Here is a 17,147-nt window from a genome sequence, read left to right as displayed (position 1 = left end):
TTGTCTGAAGTCAAACATACATTAAATAACTTACCTGGGAATTGAACCCAATGGTGTATGAACTTAAAGCAATGCTATTTGGCATCATACTTAACATACATGTAAACATGTTCCTTTGGGCATATTTAACAATCCTTTCTCCATTTTATTAAAATATCAGTATATACACTGTATATCTTGGCCATGTAAACATGTTTTCAAAATTCACTTGAAAACGAAATTAAAGATATTTAAAGCATCAAGCAGTAATTATATGCATCATATTCCAAATCAAGAATATATCTGATATTTTAGGTATACATATTTATTAAGCACTTAGGATAAATGAAGCACTTTAAAGACAGTAACTCATTTATGGTATTAAATTTTCTTCAATTTAGTTTTATTTTCTAATTCTTTTTAACCTACTCCCTCATAATTAATATACAAAAATACCGACCCCATTATCCTATCCTATTAAAGTCCAGCATATTGGAGAACTATCTTTCTGCAAAGCTCAGTGTTTGCTAGCATCTGTCCATCATTGTTTTGCATGCCTGCAAGCATTTTTGTTTTTTTACCCACTGTGACCCTTATGCCTTATGTTCTGAGAACTATTCATTTTTTCTGTCGCCTTTTGCAAGAGTCAACACTCTTATGCTTATAGAGAAGCCATTCTCTCATGGTCCAGCATTTCCTGGTAAAAACCAAAATAACCTCACAACTTATTTTTAATAAGTAAACCACCAGATGCTCATGAATTAAAGATAGAAAAATGTCAGATTCTGTAAATGAGGGTATACTAAACATTGGTGGGAAAGGAAACTTACCAATAAAAGATGTAAATTAACAGTCAAACCATTCATTAGGACTACTTCTCTCTCTTTCGCTCCTGAGAAGTAAATACATCATAATTTAGATTTTTCTGTTAGTGCTAAAGATGCTTAGAAAAACAAAGGGAGGCTTCATTCTTTCATCCTTAATGTTTTTAAAGATAAGGGCATATTTGATGTGTCATCACAAAGAAGTGAAAGTCTTCCCACTTGACTCACTTTATCAAAAGCTGTATGTACTCACATGTACTTCACTAACTAAAAAATTGTATTTTCTTTTGGATAAAGTAAACAATGGCAACAAAATAATGAAGCATTTCCTCATTCCTGTAAACTAAAAATGATTTATCCTATTACTAGCTTGTTTGCCAAATTCCCACACAGTACATTTTTGTGGTAATGTATCTCCAAATGGAATCTGAAAAGAAATGAAGGCCAATCACATTTTTAAAGCTGACTGTTTCTAACGTCAAATTAAAATGCACCTTTCATAAAAGAAGGCACCTTGGCCAAACATAATCCAGGATTATCACAGTGATGTATATAATAGTTTATAAGACGAAATAGCTAGGAAGCAAAATACAAAGACCTAAGTAACTCTGCGGTTTATTCATACACACTGAGATATAAGATAATACATAAAAGTATTATCTGATGGAGAAAACATATAAAATTAAGATATCCACCACACAATCATAACCTCATTTAATTCTTTTTTAACAAGAGTTTGGACATTAGAAGCAGACCTAGAGACAAAGCATACTTTGGATTTTCAAGAGCTCAGAGCATAACAACAACAATAATAATACTTCCCTGATTTTTCATTCTTACGATGTCTCTTAAAGGCAATTAGACCTTTGTAACAGGATGTTTTTTCCTTGACTGAGAAAAATGGGCAACATCCCTTGAAACAACTGGGGGGCAAATCCCAGGGCAAAATACCTTTGAAACCAAAATCAATCAAAGGGAGAAATAAAGTGGGAGAAACCCATTTATTTTTTACAGACAGTCCACTTCTGCTCTCCATGTCTCTCACGACTAGGCTGCAGAAGACACCAACCAACCTCTCTGGTCCAGATAAGCCCTCCCTTACCTATATAACTGCCTATTGATATGGAGATGGACTACTTCTCTCCAACCCTTGGAAACAACACTTGTATGGAGATACACTAAAGCCAGGCAAGAGATTCTGGAAATATTGCAATTTTACCCACAGCCTTAACGTCTGCAAGGCTCTACTAGATGTTAGAGAAAATGTATAGTACAAGTCCCAAATGTCATATATCCAAAGAGATATTTCTGATAGAATCCAATTTTAAAAGAATAAACAGCAAGTGGAATAATTAATATAATTAATAGGTAGATTTCAAGATAAGTTCACTTGAGGGAATGCTACTGGAAATAAGTATACAACTTAGGAATTTATATTTCAACACAGGGTTTGAGGAAGAGCCTGTGTCTTTACCAAGTCAAGAAAAACGTGCTGTATTTAGCACATGGACTTCTCCATTTGATGAGTAACGTTGGTCAACAACTGGTGGGTGTTAAAAGATGTCCCGCTGGTCATTGTAAGATGAATAGTACCAGAGGTCAAGGAGCAATCAGAGCAATCTCATTTTACATTCCTAGCACTAAATAAAATTTATCCTCAACACACTAGATATGATTACAATAACCTTATGTTGCATCCAGTGGCATAGGTCTTCTCTGGCGATACAAAAATCTCTTTGAAACATGGTAAAAGAAATGCTGCCAACTTTATTATATTTGTTTCTTTACATCATGGTATGCAGTTGTTTATAAAATAAAACATTATCTAGGCTGTCTAATTTGATATTATACTAAACTCCTTGTTAGCTATTTCCCCACATCTTTTCTGAAAATCATTTATTTCAATAAACAGTATTTTGTCAGTGAGAGTAGAAGTAAAGGAAGGCCCAGTAATAAAAAGAGAGACCAGAATTGGTAGAAAGAGAAACATTTGTGAGACTGTAATGAGAATAAAACAAAGGAAGAAAAAATAATACATACGTCAGTCATCACAAAATGAAACCAATGAAATGGGTGAGGCAGAAATAGAGAAGAACTTTCTATAGAAAATCAGACCTTTTGTTTTCTCTTAGAGATTTCATTCAGATTAAAATGATTAGATTCTTTGGATACTGTAGTCCTCCAAACACTACAGTGTTCATTTTGGATCACCTAAAATTTTTCTTGTATGGGATGCCATGAGTTAGATGTGCTGGGCTGAATTAATCTAGACACACACTGGCACTGTGTTTTCCTCCCCTCACTTTCCAGGGTATAGTAATACTCAGATCACTTCTCTGTAAATAATCCCCACTGACTTGAATAATCGGTCTATTCACATGCACAAAAATGATCCTATATTAGAAAACTTCAAATTCAGCCAAACGCTTCTCAACTCCATCTCTTCACCAACTACTGAGCTTTGTCAGTCAATTTAACAGTTGTACGTGAACACATGTTTATCTGAGGATGATGCAAATACTGAAGTTTCAGAGGTTTAACAGAAATGTTTAGTCCAAATATAACCGAAAGGCACTAGAAGAATCAAGAGTTCTCCACATCAAAGGACCACAAATCAGACTGATTTTTTACAGTATTTTCAAAAGAAAATTTACCTACTTAACCTGTCATTTCAAATTGTATTTCTGAAACCAACATTTGCATTTCTATTTCAATATCATCAGTATTTCATAATAAATAAATCTCTTCTTTTAAAGCAAACTGAAATTCTTTCAAGTTGTTTTTCTTTGTTCCTTTTCTTTATCCTTTATCTAAATGCAAATACACAACTAGTCTGCTTGTTCATGACACATTTAGATAGCCTAGAGAGTGAACAAAAATACATTTGACTTCTGCCACTCTTTAATTCAGTTACACATAAGTATTTTAATTATTTTGTGATTTACACAACATCTATTTCCAAAGAGGATTTGGGGTTCCTTGTACTACAATATGAGGGAGAATGATAAAAAAATAGCAATAGAGTACAACATATGTAGAGTTTTTTTGTTTTCAAATTACTGTTGAAACATCAGAACTAGAAGCATTAGGGAGAAAACTTGTTTAAAAAACCTCCTGAAAGCTTATCAGGATTGGAAATCTTCAAACGACCATCTGAACACACTGCTTTAAAGTATGCATATTTATATTGTAGTAAATATGAAGACTGGAATCACTTCAACTGGGATGGTGTGAGCCAGGATTCTCATTTGAAGAAGGCTTTCCTACTTGTTTTATTTATCGAACTTTTTTGCTTTATCAGAAGGTGAAACTTAGTTAAATGCAAGCATTGGCCCACTAACATTTATTGAGTCCTACTATAATGCCAGCACTTTTAAATATGTGACTTGTATTATCTCATATAATCTTCACAGTAACCTGATACAGTATCTACCTAGATTTTCCATATTTGCCAGTAAGGAAACTGGCATCCCAAGAGGTAAACTAACTCACCTGCATACTTTCAAAGGAAGTAGAAGACAAAATCTTACCCTCAAAAAAAAAAAAAAGAATTAACTGAAATATTTGTTCAAGATTACACTTGTTAGTGTTGTCTACATTCTCCATTCCCTGTGAGTCAAATACGAGGCACATGCTCCTTATCAAAATCCCTCTGTATTTTCATAATCCCAACTTAATTTCAAATATTTCAGTGAATGACAAGGGCCCAAAGCTGCTTAGTGATTAGAACCTGTAAGAGGGACAGTGATGGATTTTTATACCTGCTGTACCGTATTCACCATATTTTATTAGGCAGATGCAGTGTATTGTGGATTTTGTTTTGAGGTTTGCAGTTAGGCTAAGTATAGAACTTTGCACTCTTTTTTTCCCATAGCAAATTCCTGTGACCTCTGGAGGCAGCTGGTGCATAAGGACTCGTAACTATTTGGAGATAGCTTCCAAGGATTATTGCTTCTTTGAGGGTCAACCAACCACAAGTCCCATAAAGCAAATTTATGTTCACATTAAAACAATTTTATAAGCTGAAATGCATCTATCTAGCCCTTTGTGATTTTTATGTACCCAGGGAGAAGTAAGCTTAATAATAATACTAATGATGCTCTTCAGCAATTCTATTTCTAGCATCTTGATAATATGACATTGATTATAAGGGAAAGTTATTCCATGTTTTGTGGAATTATTGGCTCTGTATTAGAGGTTTTATTCATGGTTTTTCATCTCATCTGAAATTGAAATTCTTTTCTATGTTTTTGAATAAATATGGATGGTGTTTGTCTCTTTCCCCTCTCTATCCACTCTATCAATTTGTACACATATTTTATATTATTTTCCTGTTACTTCTTTTTGAGAAATTTTACAGTGAAATAAAGACTGTGATGTTAAGAACCTGGAGGTTTTAATCATATCTCCAAATACACAACTAGTCTGCTTGTTCATGACACATTTAGATAGCCTAGAGAGTGAACAAAAATACATTTGACTTCTGCCACTCTTTAATTCAGTCACCACATAAGTATTTTAATTATTTTGTGATTTACACAACATCTATTTCCAAAGAGGATCTGGGGTTCCTTGTATTACAATATGAGGGAGAATGATAAAAAATAGCAATAGAGTACAACATATGTAGATGAGAAGCAACATAGAAGCTAATCAATGTTTTCGCCACTTTAAACTTGACCAAATTTTCTCAGAACGTCTTAGCAATCGAGGTGAAAAGAGAACCTGTATGGGATTTGCTACAAATAGGATAAAGACATACAAATACCTTCTGAAAGAATCTGTTCAGGATAAAGCGAACAGACTAAAATCATTCATTTTTCAATTTGACTTACATAATACAATTTTAAAAATAATTAGGGGAAAATAGTTAACTGAAATTTTTAAATAAGTACCAAGCTTTTAATCTATTCCTCATAATAATACACTTTTGTAGACTATCATCGTATTCCTTTGGTCAACAAAAAATGGTGGAAACATTTCTCCTGATAAAACATGAATTGAAGGGCATCAAACAGACATTTAATAAGATATTCATTAAAATGAAAATCATCTTCATTCACTGACAGTATTTCAAATGAAATATGACAAGACATTTGTCATTTAAGGCTTGAGACTTTGGAAATGTATATGTATACATAGGTATACATATAAACATATATGGGCAAAATAATAATATACATACTGTTTGAGTTTCATGTCTACAAAAATGGCTTTGCTCATTTCAAGAGATGATTGTTGTCTTTTACATCTGTGGGGACAATCAGTGCCTGCTTGCAACTTTTTGCCCTAGAATAACCATGTCTATTTTCCATCTTTGGGCCATATGTTTGGTATTTGATGGCCTAGGGCTGGCTGAATCCAGACCTTATTGATGGTCACATCTTACTGGAATGCACCAAAGGTTTCACTCCATGGGATGCTAGTCACACAAGATAACACTTGGTATAGTCATAAATCATTTACCCTCTTTGGCAGCATGTAGTGTCTGTCCCTTCACCCCGTGTAGGCAGTTCCCTCCCTGCCCATGATAGTGGTTGCCAACCTCGTGTCCAGCAGCCTGTTCCTGGACTCCCTGCACCTAAGTCCCAATAAACCCTCCTATCTCATATGGCATCTCCAAGTCTTTCCTTCTGTCTCTCATGCCTTTTGCCATTAACTCATCTGCTTGGATGTGAGATTGGACTTGTCATTCAGCAATATCCTATATTAGGATCAAATTTCTATAATTTAACTAATGTAATATTCAAGGAAAAACCACAGAAACAATTAAGTGTATTAAATTAAACATGTTATAACTTTGTATGGTATCTCAAAGACATAAAAAAATTCCTAAAGTTAGAATTGATAAATATTCTTTACAATTTTTTTAAGTAAGCTCAATCGTTTTACTTTTCTAAATAAATTTGAATATTTAGTTGTTGTTCTTTTCATTGTCCTTACTAACAACAATGATAGGTGGCTGTTTTGAAAATTCAGTGATCATTGTAACATGCATTCATCTGCTGGGCAACACAACACCTGCATATTTAATAAGTTGCAATATAACTATAAACTTTTAAATGGTCAAAGGATATCTTTTTGCAGGGTTTACTGGCTTCATAGATAGTTATCATGAAATAATATCGCCTTCCCACTTCCCTGGATTATATACAAACATCCTAACTCCTCTTCAGACGATGATAAATATTAAGTGCAAAGTAGCAGTATTAGAATGCAGTTTATGTTCTAAAGCAAACCTAATGCAGAAAAGTGCAATCCACAGCTAAAGAAAACATATATGCTTAGGTCAAATTAATCCAGGAGTTTTTCAGGTTTTGTGTCACATGTCCAACATTAGATTTAATGTAATTGACTTCTAAAAAATGAACACAAATGAAGCAACATTAAACAACTATTTAACACACCTTTAATGCAACCCAGGATTGTTCAGGTGCTAATTCCCTCCATCAGAATGCTTTCCTCTAGGTCGTGCTGATAGCCTGATCAAGTTCTCTGTGTTCCCAAGACCCTGACTGGTATGACAGGAGATAGTATGTTCTCATCCGTCTGCCCTGGCTGACAAATATTCTGGTCTCGGGTCCTGACTTTAGGCATTCAGAGCTGTGCAGATTTGCCCTGGGTTCCTTAGGCCCTGCTCATTTGGCCTGGGTCCACGTGCTTCCCCCAAAATACTATGCTTCCAGGTTTCCAACTGCTCCTTTCTTCACCAACAGCTGTATTTCTTATCTATAGAGATTTCTATTTACTTTCTCTATTCCTTTCCTCTCCTCTCCTCTCCTCTCCTCTCCTCTTCTCTTCTTCTCTTTTCTTCTTTTTGTTTTACTGTTACTATATGTTTGTAATAGCAGGGAGCATTTTCAGTTTGTCCTTAATCTGTAACTTAAACTAGAAGTCAATATTCTGATCCCATAATATAACCACATAAAACAGAAGGGTGTGGTATAATGGTCACTCAAAAATGACTAGCAGAAAATGGAGCTTGTTCTCTCTTGCAACCCTTCTATGGGGGTTGTTTTTTTTTTCTTCAACATGTTAAATAAAAAACATATTCATATGGCTCATAAACTAAAAATAGATTTTTCCTGGAAGTCTGGTAATTTGGGCTTTATTTGTTAGAGGCTCTAACAAAGCCTAACTCCATTTTGCAACAAGCCAAGAAGTTCCTTCCATGTTGACCTCTAACCAGACCTTTCTGAGTTTTAGGAAATTTGCCTGGAGTGCCCCTCTGGAGCTCCCAGATAAAAACATCACATCCTTGAGGCAGTTTCCAAGCACACAGTTTTCTAGGCGACAAGCCATTGATTAACTGTTGATTCTGTAGGTAGCCCCTTCCTGCCTTCTCGAAGTTCCCCTTTAAAACACCCTCACTTCGATCCACACTTTGGAGATGGCCTAGACACTCTACTCCATCATCTTTCCAAGTTTCTGGTTTCCTGACTAAAGCAACCTTCCCTTTTAATCACCACTTGCCTCTGGAATTTCTGGTCATAAGCAGCCTAGTTAAGGTTTGGAACCTGGCTGTGGGCCTGGTAGCATAGTGAACATAGGTGCTTCCTTCTGTGGGTGTCATGGGGCCTGTTGTTAAGGGGACCCTATTGGGTCATTTCCTGGGAAAATTCATGTCAGAATCTTTAGGTAGTTCAAATAACACAGATTAGACTTTTCCAGTCTCCTGCACAGATACTGGGAGCTATTAGAGCAGATGTAGGTAAACATTTATTTAATCCTTTTTGCTTCCACCAGGTAGCATGTTATAATTTGAAACTGTGCTCTCCCAAAATTTATATGTTAAAGCTCAATGTGACTACACTAGGAGGCAGGACCTATAAGGAGGTCATAAAGGTTAAATGAAGTCATAGGGTGAGGCCTTCATCCAATAGGACTCGTGTCCTTATAAGAAGAGAGAGAGACACCAGAGATCTGCTACTCTCTGAGTGTGCACAGAGGAAGGTGCATGTGAGGACACAGAAGGCAGCTGCCTACAAGCCAGAAAGAGGTGTAACCAGAAACAAGCCCTTGTTTTTGAACTTCTAGTTCCATCAAGTACTATGAGAAAATAAATTTCTATTGTTTAAGCTATGCAGTCTGCAGTATCTTGTAGAATAGGCAGTCAGACACAAGCAGGAGAAAGGAGCCAGCCCATCACCAAGAAAGACTCCTCACTGGCCAACGTTAACTCCCAGTTCCACAGTCAAGGATGCCTAGCTTGTCAGGAGGCCCAGACAATCAAGGACACCTAGATTGTCAAGAGTCCCAGGACCACAGGGGCTTTCCTGATTATAGTGCATATGCAATGTCTCAAGACCTTTTCTGAAAGTAACCCCACCTCATTAAAATAACATCTAAATCTAATTAGCATTGTGGTTTTGGACCCCTTGAGGGCTTTGCTTAGGTACTTACTGGGAAGGTGCCGGCTCACTGAGAAAAAGGTTATGTAACCTAGAGCTGTCAATCAACCTGTTGATCAAATGAAGTAAGACACAGGGCAGGACTTCCTGCCATCTTAAGAAAAAAATAAAAGCCAACCTAACCCTAATAACAGGGCTGCTTCTGGTTTACAGAAAACCCAAGAGTGCTCTTTTAGCTTTCACCCAATAAATTCCTTGCTGCTCTTTTTTGCTATCTGGTCTCTTAACTGAATTCTTTCTGCCAAGGAGAAAAGAATGGGGAAAACACAACATGTTCCACCAGTAGCATATCTTCCTTTATTCTTACCATTTTATCCTCAGTGCCTGTAAGTCCTGACACAAAGCATAGCTTCAATAATTTTTTTTAAAATGAGATATTCCCCAGCTTTTCCTGATTCTACAATTGCCATAACTCTGGATGTAAGTCCCACTTTTCCCACTCTATTTCCATTTTCCCCGTAGTTCAAGTTGATTTTGTTTTTTGATTACTTGCAAAGATACAACTGATGGGAAACAATAAAGATATTTTATTCTTGCCTATAAGGGAGTGAGATTTGAAAAAGCATTTTGAAAGTTAGGGTTTTCCAAAATCTTCCAAATATTTCCAAATAACACTTCCAATTCTTTAAATATCATTAAACTTTTCTTGTTTGAAACCCTAAATTTCACAAAAGATTTCAGGTGATAATGAATTTTCAAGCCAATAAAAAAAAAACTTTTTTCAAAATGTTAACACAGTTATCTTTTAAAACTATCATGAATATTATGAATATATATATATAACTCAGTTTAGGACACATATAAGAGATGAAAAAACAGCATCGACTATATTATTTTTAACACTCAGAGTAATTTTAAATGAATCACCATGGATTAAATTGAAATGAGCCAAAACATGATTGGTATTTTAGGCCTTTAGGATGTGAAGGTTAGTGTTTATTTTGCAATGTAATGAAATCTTAAAAACTTTATTTAAGTTGATTTTTATGAAATTTGTTTCATTGCAAATGAATATGGTGCATGTGTTTTTCATTGAGGAGTAAATATTAGTCTTAGAATATGCAAGAAAAGAATAATCACTTATATTTTATTTTTGTACCAAATAACCCAGTAATATCACCTATAGCAATAAAGTCTCGATTAAAGGTGTGTTTGCTCTTTACTGTTATGGATTAAAATAGAAAAGCAGGATGATCTTGAATAAGATTTTGAATTTATCTTCAATAATAATAACTAAGTGATAAAAGCTACAATTATTTTGGAAAAAAATTCATTTTGTATTGCACGGACCAAGAGCAGGCCACCCCAAGAATATACCATTGTGATATGCAGATTTTTTTAAAGGCCAAAACTACCAAGGTCCAAAAGACTTCAGGAAGAAATTCTGGCGTTCTACTATTTATTGCCTAAAAAGAATTCAGATAGAAGGCCTGCTCCAGGAAGAGTTATTACTGTAGATAACAATATTGAAATGTAAATAGTACGGTAGACAGGGAGGGATGTGGCTAAGTCTGTTAAAATTCCTGTCTGTGCCACATTGTTTGTGCAGCCCAGAAAATATTTTGTTTACCAAACATTTACTCTTTCATATTCCTGTGAATTGTTTCCCTTTTCCTTTGAAGTCTCAGACCCCTGTTCTCTTCTCCTTGGTTCAGGATGACATATATACCTCATTCTCCCTGTCTTTGGAATCTTTGTCCATAGATTCCCCATACTCCTGTTAATCTGTCTCATGTCAGTTTGATTCCTAAACCAGCTAGAAGAACCTCAAGAGATGGAGGAAATTTCTTCCTCCCCAACAGTACTTACCTACAATGTCATTCATTAGACCTACAATAGTCTCATCTCCTGTAATCCAAGGACGTTTACCTATGTCATGACCATAGGCTCCCCTGAAATAAAAAAGGGACATAAACATTAACTTTTGTTCGTGCCTCTGTGTGTGCATTAGTGACTTTTTAAATACCAGCAGTTGTAACTAGACATTTCTAAATAAGTCTTTCTAATGTCTTAGTAATTTTACAAAAGAATGTGGTCTTTTCAAACCAAAAAGGTAATACTTTGTTTTACAACTTGTCATTTAAAAATTTCTGCGAATTTCCTACTTTTTGTGGTGGGGGGAGGGAGGGAGACAGATTACCCATATGCTTTTTCATTATTTTTCTCTATTTTAGAGTCTGAGGTGTTGGGTTTTTTTTTCTCTTTTACTTTGAAAATTTCAACTCCTTGAACCCTCTACTTGTATACCTGTAGCAACAATAGTATCTATACTAAGGCTAGGGATTAAAAGGGTTACAAATTTAATTCTAAAACATAGCTATAATCTGTAAATTAAATAGAAGTACATAAAAAGGTATACACTTAAAAACTTTTGAATTTATACATATACCTATGGTAACATTTTAATGAAATACTGAAACTGGCAATGTAATCAAAGCCAGTACTACATCTTGGTCTGTTTTCTAGCAATTTCTTCTATCATATCGAGACAGGAGGTAGCCAGTAGGGTAGGTAGTACAGGATATGTTGCCCCTGTAGAGGTCAGCCAAGCAGGATACTGGCACTATGCATTGTAGTCAGCTGGTCAAGTGGGACCCTGGTCAAAAAGAAACATCATCTTGAAAGAATGGATACAGAGGGCCAATACATCATGCTTGAACCCAGCAACAAGCCCTGGCCAAACATGTGAACTTCCTCCTTCTAGTGCTTATAACCTCCTAGGCATTGCAGCCCTAGTCTATCCTCCATTGAAGCCCCTCCTGATTAGCAGGATCCCTTTTCTTTTCACTCATCAAAAGCTTTGCTGGTTGTTCCATACTCTTGTCAGCTTCATTTGTTGTCACCTCCAAGACATGATCCTGGGAAAAACAGCCTCTCAGCCAATAACAATCTTTCAGCTCAATTTTATTATTCTAGTAAATATCAGTAGGGAAAATCAAAGTTCCCATGGCCAGGATCCTCATTCAACTCTAATCTACTTGATGATGTAATCAGCCTACTGCATAGGCTATGCTTGCACACCTGCTGGCAATAAACCAATACTGCCTGTATTGCTATATAAAGAATTCCACCCAGTTCTTGGGGCAGAACAGAGCCTGGGGCAGAGCACAGGAGAGCAGGAAAGCAGAAGCTAGCAGTGGAAGTGGTACCTGGGACAGAGGCAGAGACAGAAACTTCCTACTTGCAGACCGCAGAGTGCAGATGGGATCCTAATGCTCAACATACCGCCATGAGAATAAAGCTTGGTAAGAGCCCTTTTTTACCCCTAATGTTCCGTTGTCATTATCCGGTCTCACTGAATCCAGAGTGAACTTGCCTGGAGCTGAAACCCCCTTCAGCCTGGAGCTACAATATCCCAGTGGGCATAATCGAAAAACCAGAAACACCTAAGAGAACTTCAACCCTCAAGAAGTTTCAGTCACATGAGGAAAGCAAATACACTTGAAAAACATAGGAAAATACATTAAATATCAAAAGGGGGGTGATTTTGTGTGCTGCTACAAACTTATATTTTAGGAAGCTCTGAATTATACCATTCTTAATTCTTTAGGAATCCCAAAATGATATAAATTTAGAAGAAATAAATGAATATGTGTTTTTTATATAGTGCAAAGGGTGTTTGAATGCATATTCTGAATTCAGTAAGCTTGTCAACCTGCTCTCAGAAGGGAAGGGTAGCAGAATGTGCCACCCCAAAATATGTTTCTGTGGCATTTTGATTACCTTGAGTTATAGGCACTTGAAAAACAGCAAAGGTGGAAAGAGAGCTTCTCTGGACTCCCCTATCTACAAAAAGACAGAGCTTCAAAAGGAACTCTGTTGCCGCAAGTCCTCTCCCTCTCCTTTCATCAACTAGGCAAAACTGACTCTTACCACAGGAGAGAGGGCTAGAAGTGGACACCACACCCAGCTGGACTTCGTCACAAACTATCCTCTCTCCCATCTCTTCTTCTAAGGACCCACTCACATCTCCTAAAAATCATTTACTGTCCCCTTTCCCCCTTCTCCACTTTCCCTATTTAAATGGGATTTATGAAATCTAAGCCACCTCAGGGACTTACTCATTTTTCCCCGGGTACCTCCCATGGATACATGAGGTATATATGTTGGTAAACTTGCATGTTTTTCCCTTGCTAATCTGTCTAGTACAGGGTCTCAGCTAAGAGCTCAGAAAAGTAGGGGGAAATTATTTTTCCTCCCTTAAGAAGCAGTGGGAGAATTGGTGGAGAGGAGCCTTGTTTTTTAGCCTTTGCTGGCTTTCATAGTTTGAATACCTCCGTCATGGCTGATTTCACAGCATCAACAAAAATTCTGAATATTTAATAATTGGCTTTCATCTCCAGTTCTAGGTCACTCCTGGCTATAAGACTACAAATATTAGAAGCTTACAGGGTCTAGTGTTCCACTTTTGCAAAAGTAATGGGTGATGCTATGTACCTGAATGGATTGCTGTGAAAAATAAATAAGATAACATGTAAAAGTGACTGGGACAGAGCACTCCTTTCCTAGGTCTCCTTTCCTAATGTAAATCCACTGCTAAAGCTCCCTTTATCAGCATATAGTGTGCAACACAATTTTTAAACTAATATTTCAATTACCATATAAGCTGAGATGAGGGAAGAGGTCTTTCTTTGAGAATAAACATAGACTAGAAGAACTAAGGAGGAAGAGTAGGCTAAATTGTTAGTTATTATTCATATTATTATTTGATAGCCTGCAGCTTGCCTCTTTCCTCACTTACAATCTAAATGCTAAAGACAAAAATCATTATCATTAAATAGTAGTTAAAGGCAGATACTTGGATCCTTTTTTATTTTAATCACAGAGAGCTCCATGGCCTTGCTGATAGCGCAATACATCTTATTACATTTAGGTAGTAAAATTCTATGTTCTGCCTCAGAGAATTTATATCTCAGAATATTGTGCCACCTACTTCCTTCTTACTCTGGTAGACAGCATGGTAATAATCTAATCTTTAAGGAACATTTCTTCCTGCAATGCTTTTGGCATCTCTTTTTCTTTTAAATATCATACATAGTCTGCTTCACTTTGTCAGTCTACTAACCTGGGGTAGTGAAATGGATTTAGAAAGTGTTACCCAAATAAAACTCAAAGTAAAGTGGCCTGTCGTTAGAAAGAATTGATGTAGATTGCAGTACAGTTATAAATATACAGAGTAGGGTTTAGAAAGAGATTATATTGTTCTCATTCAAAACTGCCTAAAAATAGTTGTGGCATAGGTGCAGTCTTCCTTGACAAATGCTGGAAACGGAAAGAGAACATGGAGAGACTTAACTCACAACCAGAGCATAAATCATTGCTATGAGTGGAGTGTTCTCTGAGGCATCTACAGAGCAGTATTTGCTCTTGAAATTAGACTTCAGGATATAAAATCTAATTAGGAAGTTAATAGAAATGTGGATCCCCTTTGAAATAGGACAATGCTTTACCCATCGTACAAAATGAAAAATGGCCCTGCATTTAAAAGCTCTTTCCAATAAGTAAACAAATAAGACTTCACAGTCTTTCTTAATGATACCACAACTATATATATATATATCTATATTTTTCTTTATCTGTGACCCAATTGATGATTAGCCAACACAGATATCACGAAAATCTTTGTTACATGTCATGCCTCATACTTTCTTATTCATTCTGAAGGGTGGCAGAACATGCCACTCTAAAATTTGCTTCTGTATAAGGGTTATTTTGAGCTAAAGGTATGTGAAAAACAGCAAATGCAGGGAGAGGCCACCCCTGAATGCCCTATCTGCCTAAAGACAGGTCTTCCAAAAAGAATGTAATTGCCTTAAATTTCCTCCATGGGCGTTTTATCGCCTTGGGAAGATGACTCTTATCACAAGAGAGGAGACTAGAAGTTGACATCACATCCTGGACTGTGTCTCGCCCCAAGAGCTCTCTCCCTTCTTCCCCTATTAAGACAATATACATAAACTCTCAAACTGCACCGTTTTTGGGAGGGATTCACTTTTATTTTTCCTCTGATGCCCTCATGCATACAATATTAAAAATTAATAAATACAAATACTTTGCCTTTTCTCCTGTTAATTTACCTGTTGTCAGTTGTTTCATAGCCCCAGCTATTGGACCTAGGAGAGTAGAGGAAAAGTCTTTCTTCCACTACAGTACACTTTTTTTTGTTAAAGAAATGCTTCCATTGAAGGAGACTGCCATGTGTACAGGAGCACCTCTCCCATGTGCTTCGCCAGTGCCCTTATTGCACACATTTTGCTGTGTAAGTAAGGCCCTGTTTGCAAACCAGGTGGTTTGTCCCTGATATGTAATTCAGTAGACTATTTTATTCTTTGAATAATGCTCCCTAAAATGCCATAGTTCTTAGAGGAATCCCTATAAAGATCCAACTGTGGCAAATTTGCTCCTATGAGAAAGAAATATTTATCTAGTAGATATGACAATGCAAAAGACCTAAAATATTGTGATTATATCTTAAGGACATAATATATATTTCTCACCTTAGAACGTGCTCTTTAGGACGGGTGTATCTTTCCCTTCTGGCTGAACTTTACCACTTTGATTATGAAGCCATGTAATTTTCCTATAAATACTCTGAGCCATTAGTAAATATATAATATAAAGTTATCTCAAAAAGTTCTTTAAGCTTATTGCCTATACACTCTAGCAGACCCACAGGATCCATGCATACTGATTTAGCTGCTTCTTACCACCATTTTGTTAATTAATTATTATATATAAAATGAGCCAAACCACCCTAAAGATTTTCTATTTCATTATATTGAAATTATCTAAGTATTGTCATTTCCCAGAACAGATATACTCTCCAAAGAAAAGCATTATTAATCTACCTTAGAATCACATGTAATTGAAAATGAAATTAAAAAATAATAAACATTTTTCTTTAAAAATACAGAGATAAGTATTTTATTTTCATAGTTTTATCTTAAATAACTTGAAATTTTGGAAGAACTCATTTGGGTCCAAAAATATTTCTAAGCGTGCCTCTATTTTTAAATTTCCTTTCATATAAGCACTCAAAGATGACACTGATATAAATTATAAGATCAGGCTGCACTGTGACCAGTGTTGGTTTATTTGAGTGATAGGCAGATAGTGGATCTGCAACAGGCCCTACAAGATGAAGACATGGAAAATGACAGCCATGAGAAAATGGTATTTCCTACCTTATAGATCATAGTTGGACAGTCAGAGACTTCATACCAATGTTCTAGAACAGTACCTCACTTAGTCAAGGCACTCTAATTTTTATATTACTGTTAAGATTATAAATTTTTAATGTGATTTTTTCCCCATTAAGCAACTAATTTCAGTGTGCATTAGAGTATTTAGGGACTGTGTAAATCTTTGATTTTTGTCCTTCCTGAAATATCCTACTGGTCAAGAAGAGAGGGAAGCACTGGCCTACCTTGGCTATCAGCTAAGAATAAGGCAGAAGTGAGGTTGGAGGAGGTGAAGAGGAACAGATAATCAAAAAAACTCACAATGGGAGGCCCTGAATCTAGAGGTAAATTCAACATAGGCAGGGGACACTCAGTACAAAAACAAAAGCAATAGTTAAAGAAGTAAAGGAACTAACAGCCCACCAGAGTGGCATGAAGATTACTTTAAACTAAAAGCGTGTGAACAAACAGCAATTTAAGAAAGAAACACTGTCTGGACATAAGGAGAGTCTTGTGAAAATACAGCTGCCATTTACCCACCCTCACAGGTAGGGTGACCATTAATACCAGGAGGCACAAATTAAGTTGCCATCAATCTCCCTCTTGGAATCTTCCAGCCACAAAGGATATTGTCCATTAGCATCAGGATGATAAAGCCCAATAGAACCTTCCAGAATTTCTTATTGAAACTCTAAAATTGCCCTCTTTTGTGAACCTGATATATAAACACTGAACCCTGGCTTTTCAGTGAA

At 36.1% G+C, this 17,147-nt stretch overlaps 1 protein-coding gene across 1 annotated transcript in view; it reads right to left on the bottom strand.

Annotated features, from left to right (window-relative positions):
• KYNU (kynureninase) overlaps positions 1-17,147 on the bottom strand; it is a 109,237-nt gene that overhangs the window by 69,034 nt on the left and 23,056 nt on the right. The window contains exons 4-5 of the mRNA XM_037020789.2: positions 11,024-11,106; positions 810-871 (exon numbers count right to left, since the gene is read on the bottom strand). Coding sequence (XP_036876684.2) covers positions 810-871; positions 11,024-11,106 — 145 coding nt within the window. The remainder of the gene's footprint in view (positions 1-809; positions 872-11,023; positions 11,107-17,147) is intronic.

Source organism: Manis javanica, chromosome 7 (genome assembly GCF_040802235.1).
Source record: "Manis javanica isolate MJ-LG chromosome 7, MJ_LKY, whole genome shotgun sequence".
NCBI lineage: Eukaryota > Metazoa > Chordata > Mammalia > Pholidota > Manidae > Manis > Manis javanica.
Note: the sequence above shows the minus strand (reverse complement) of the source record. Positions and strands in the feature narration are given on the sequence as shown.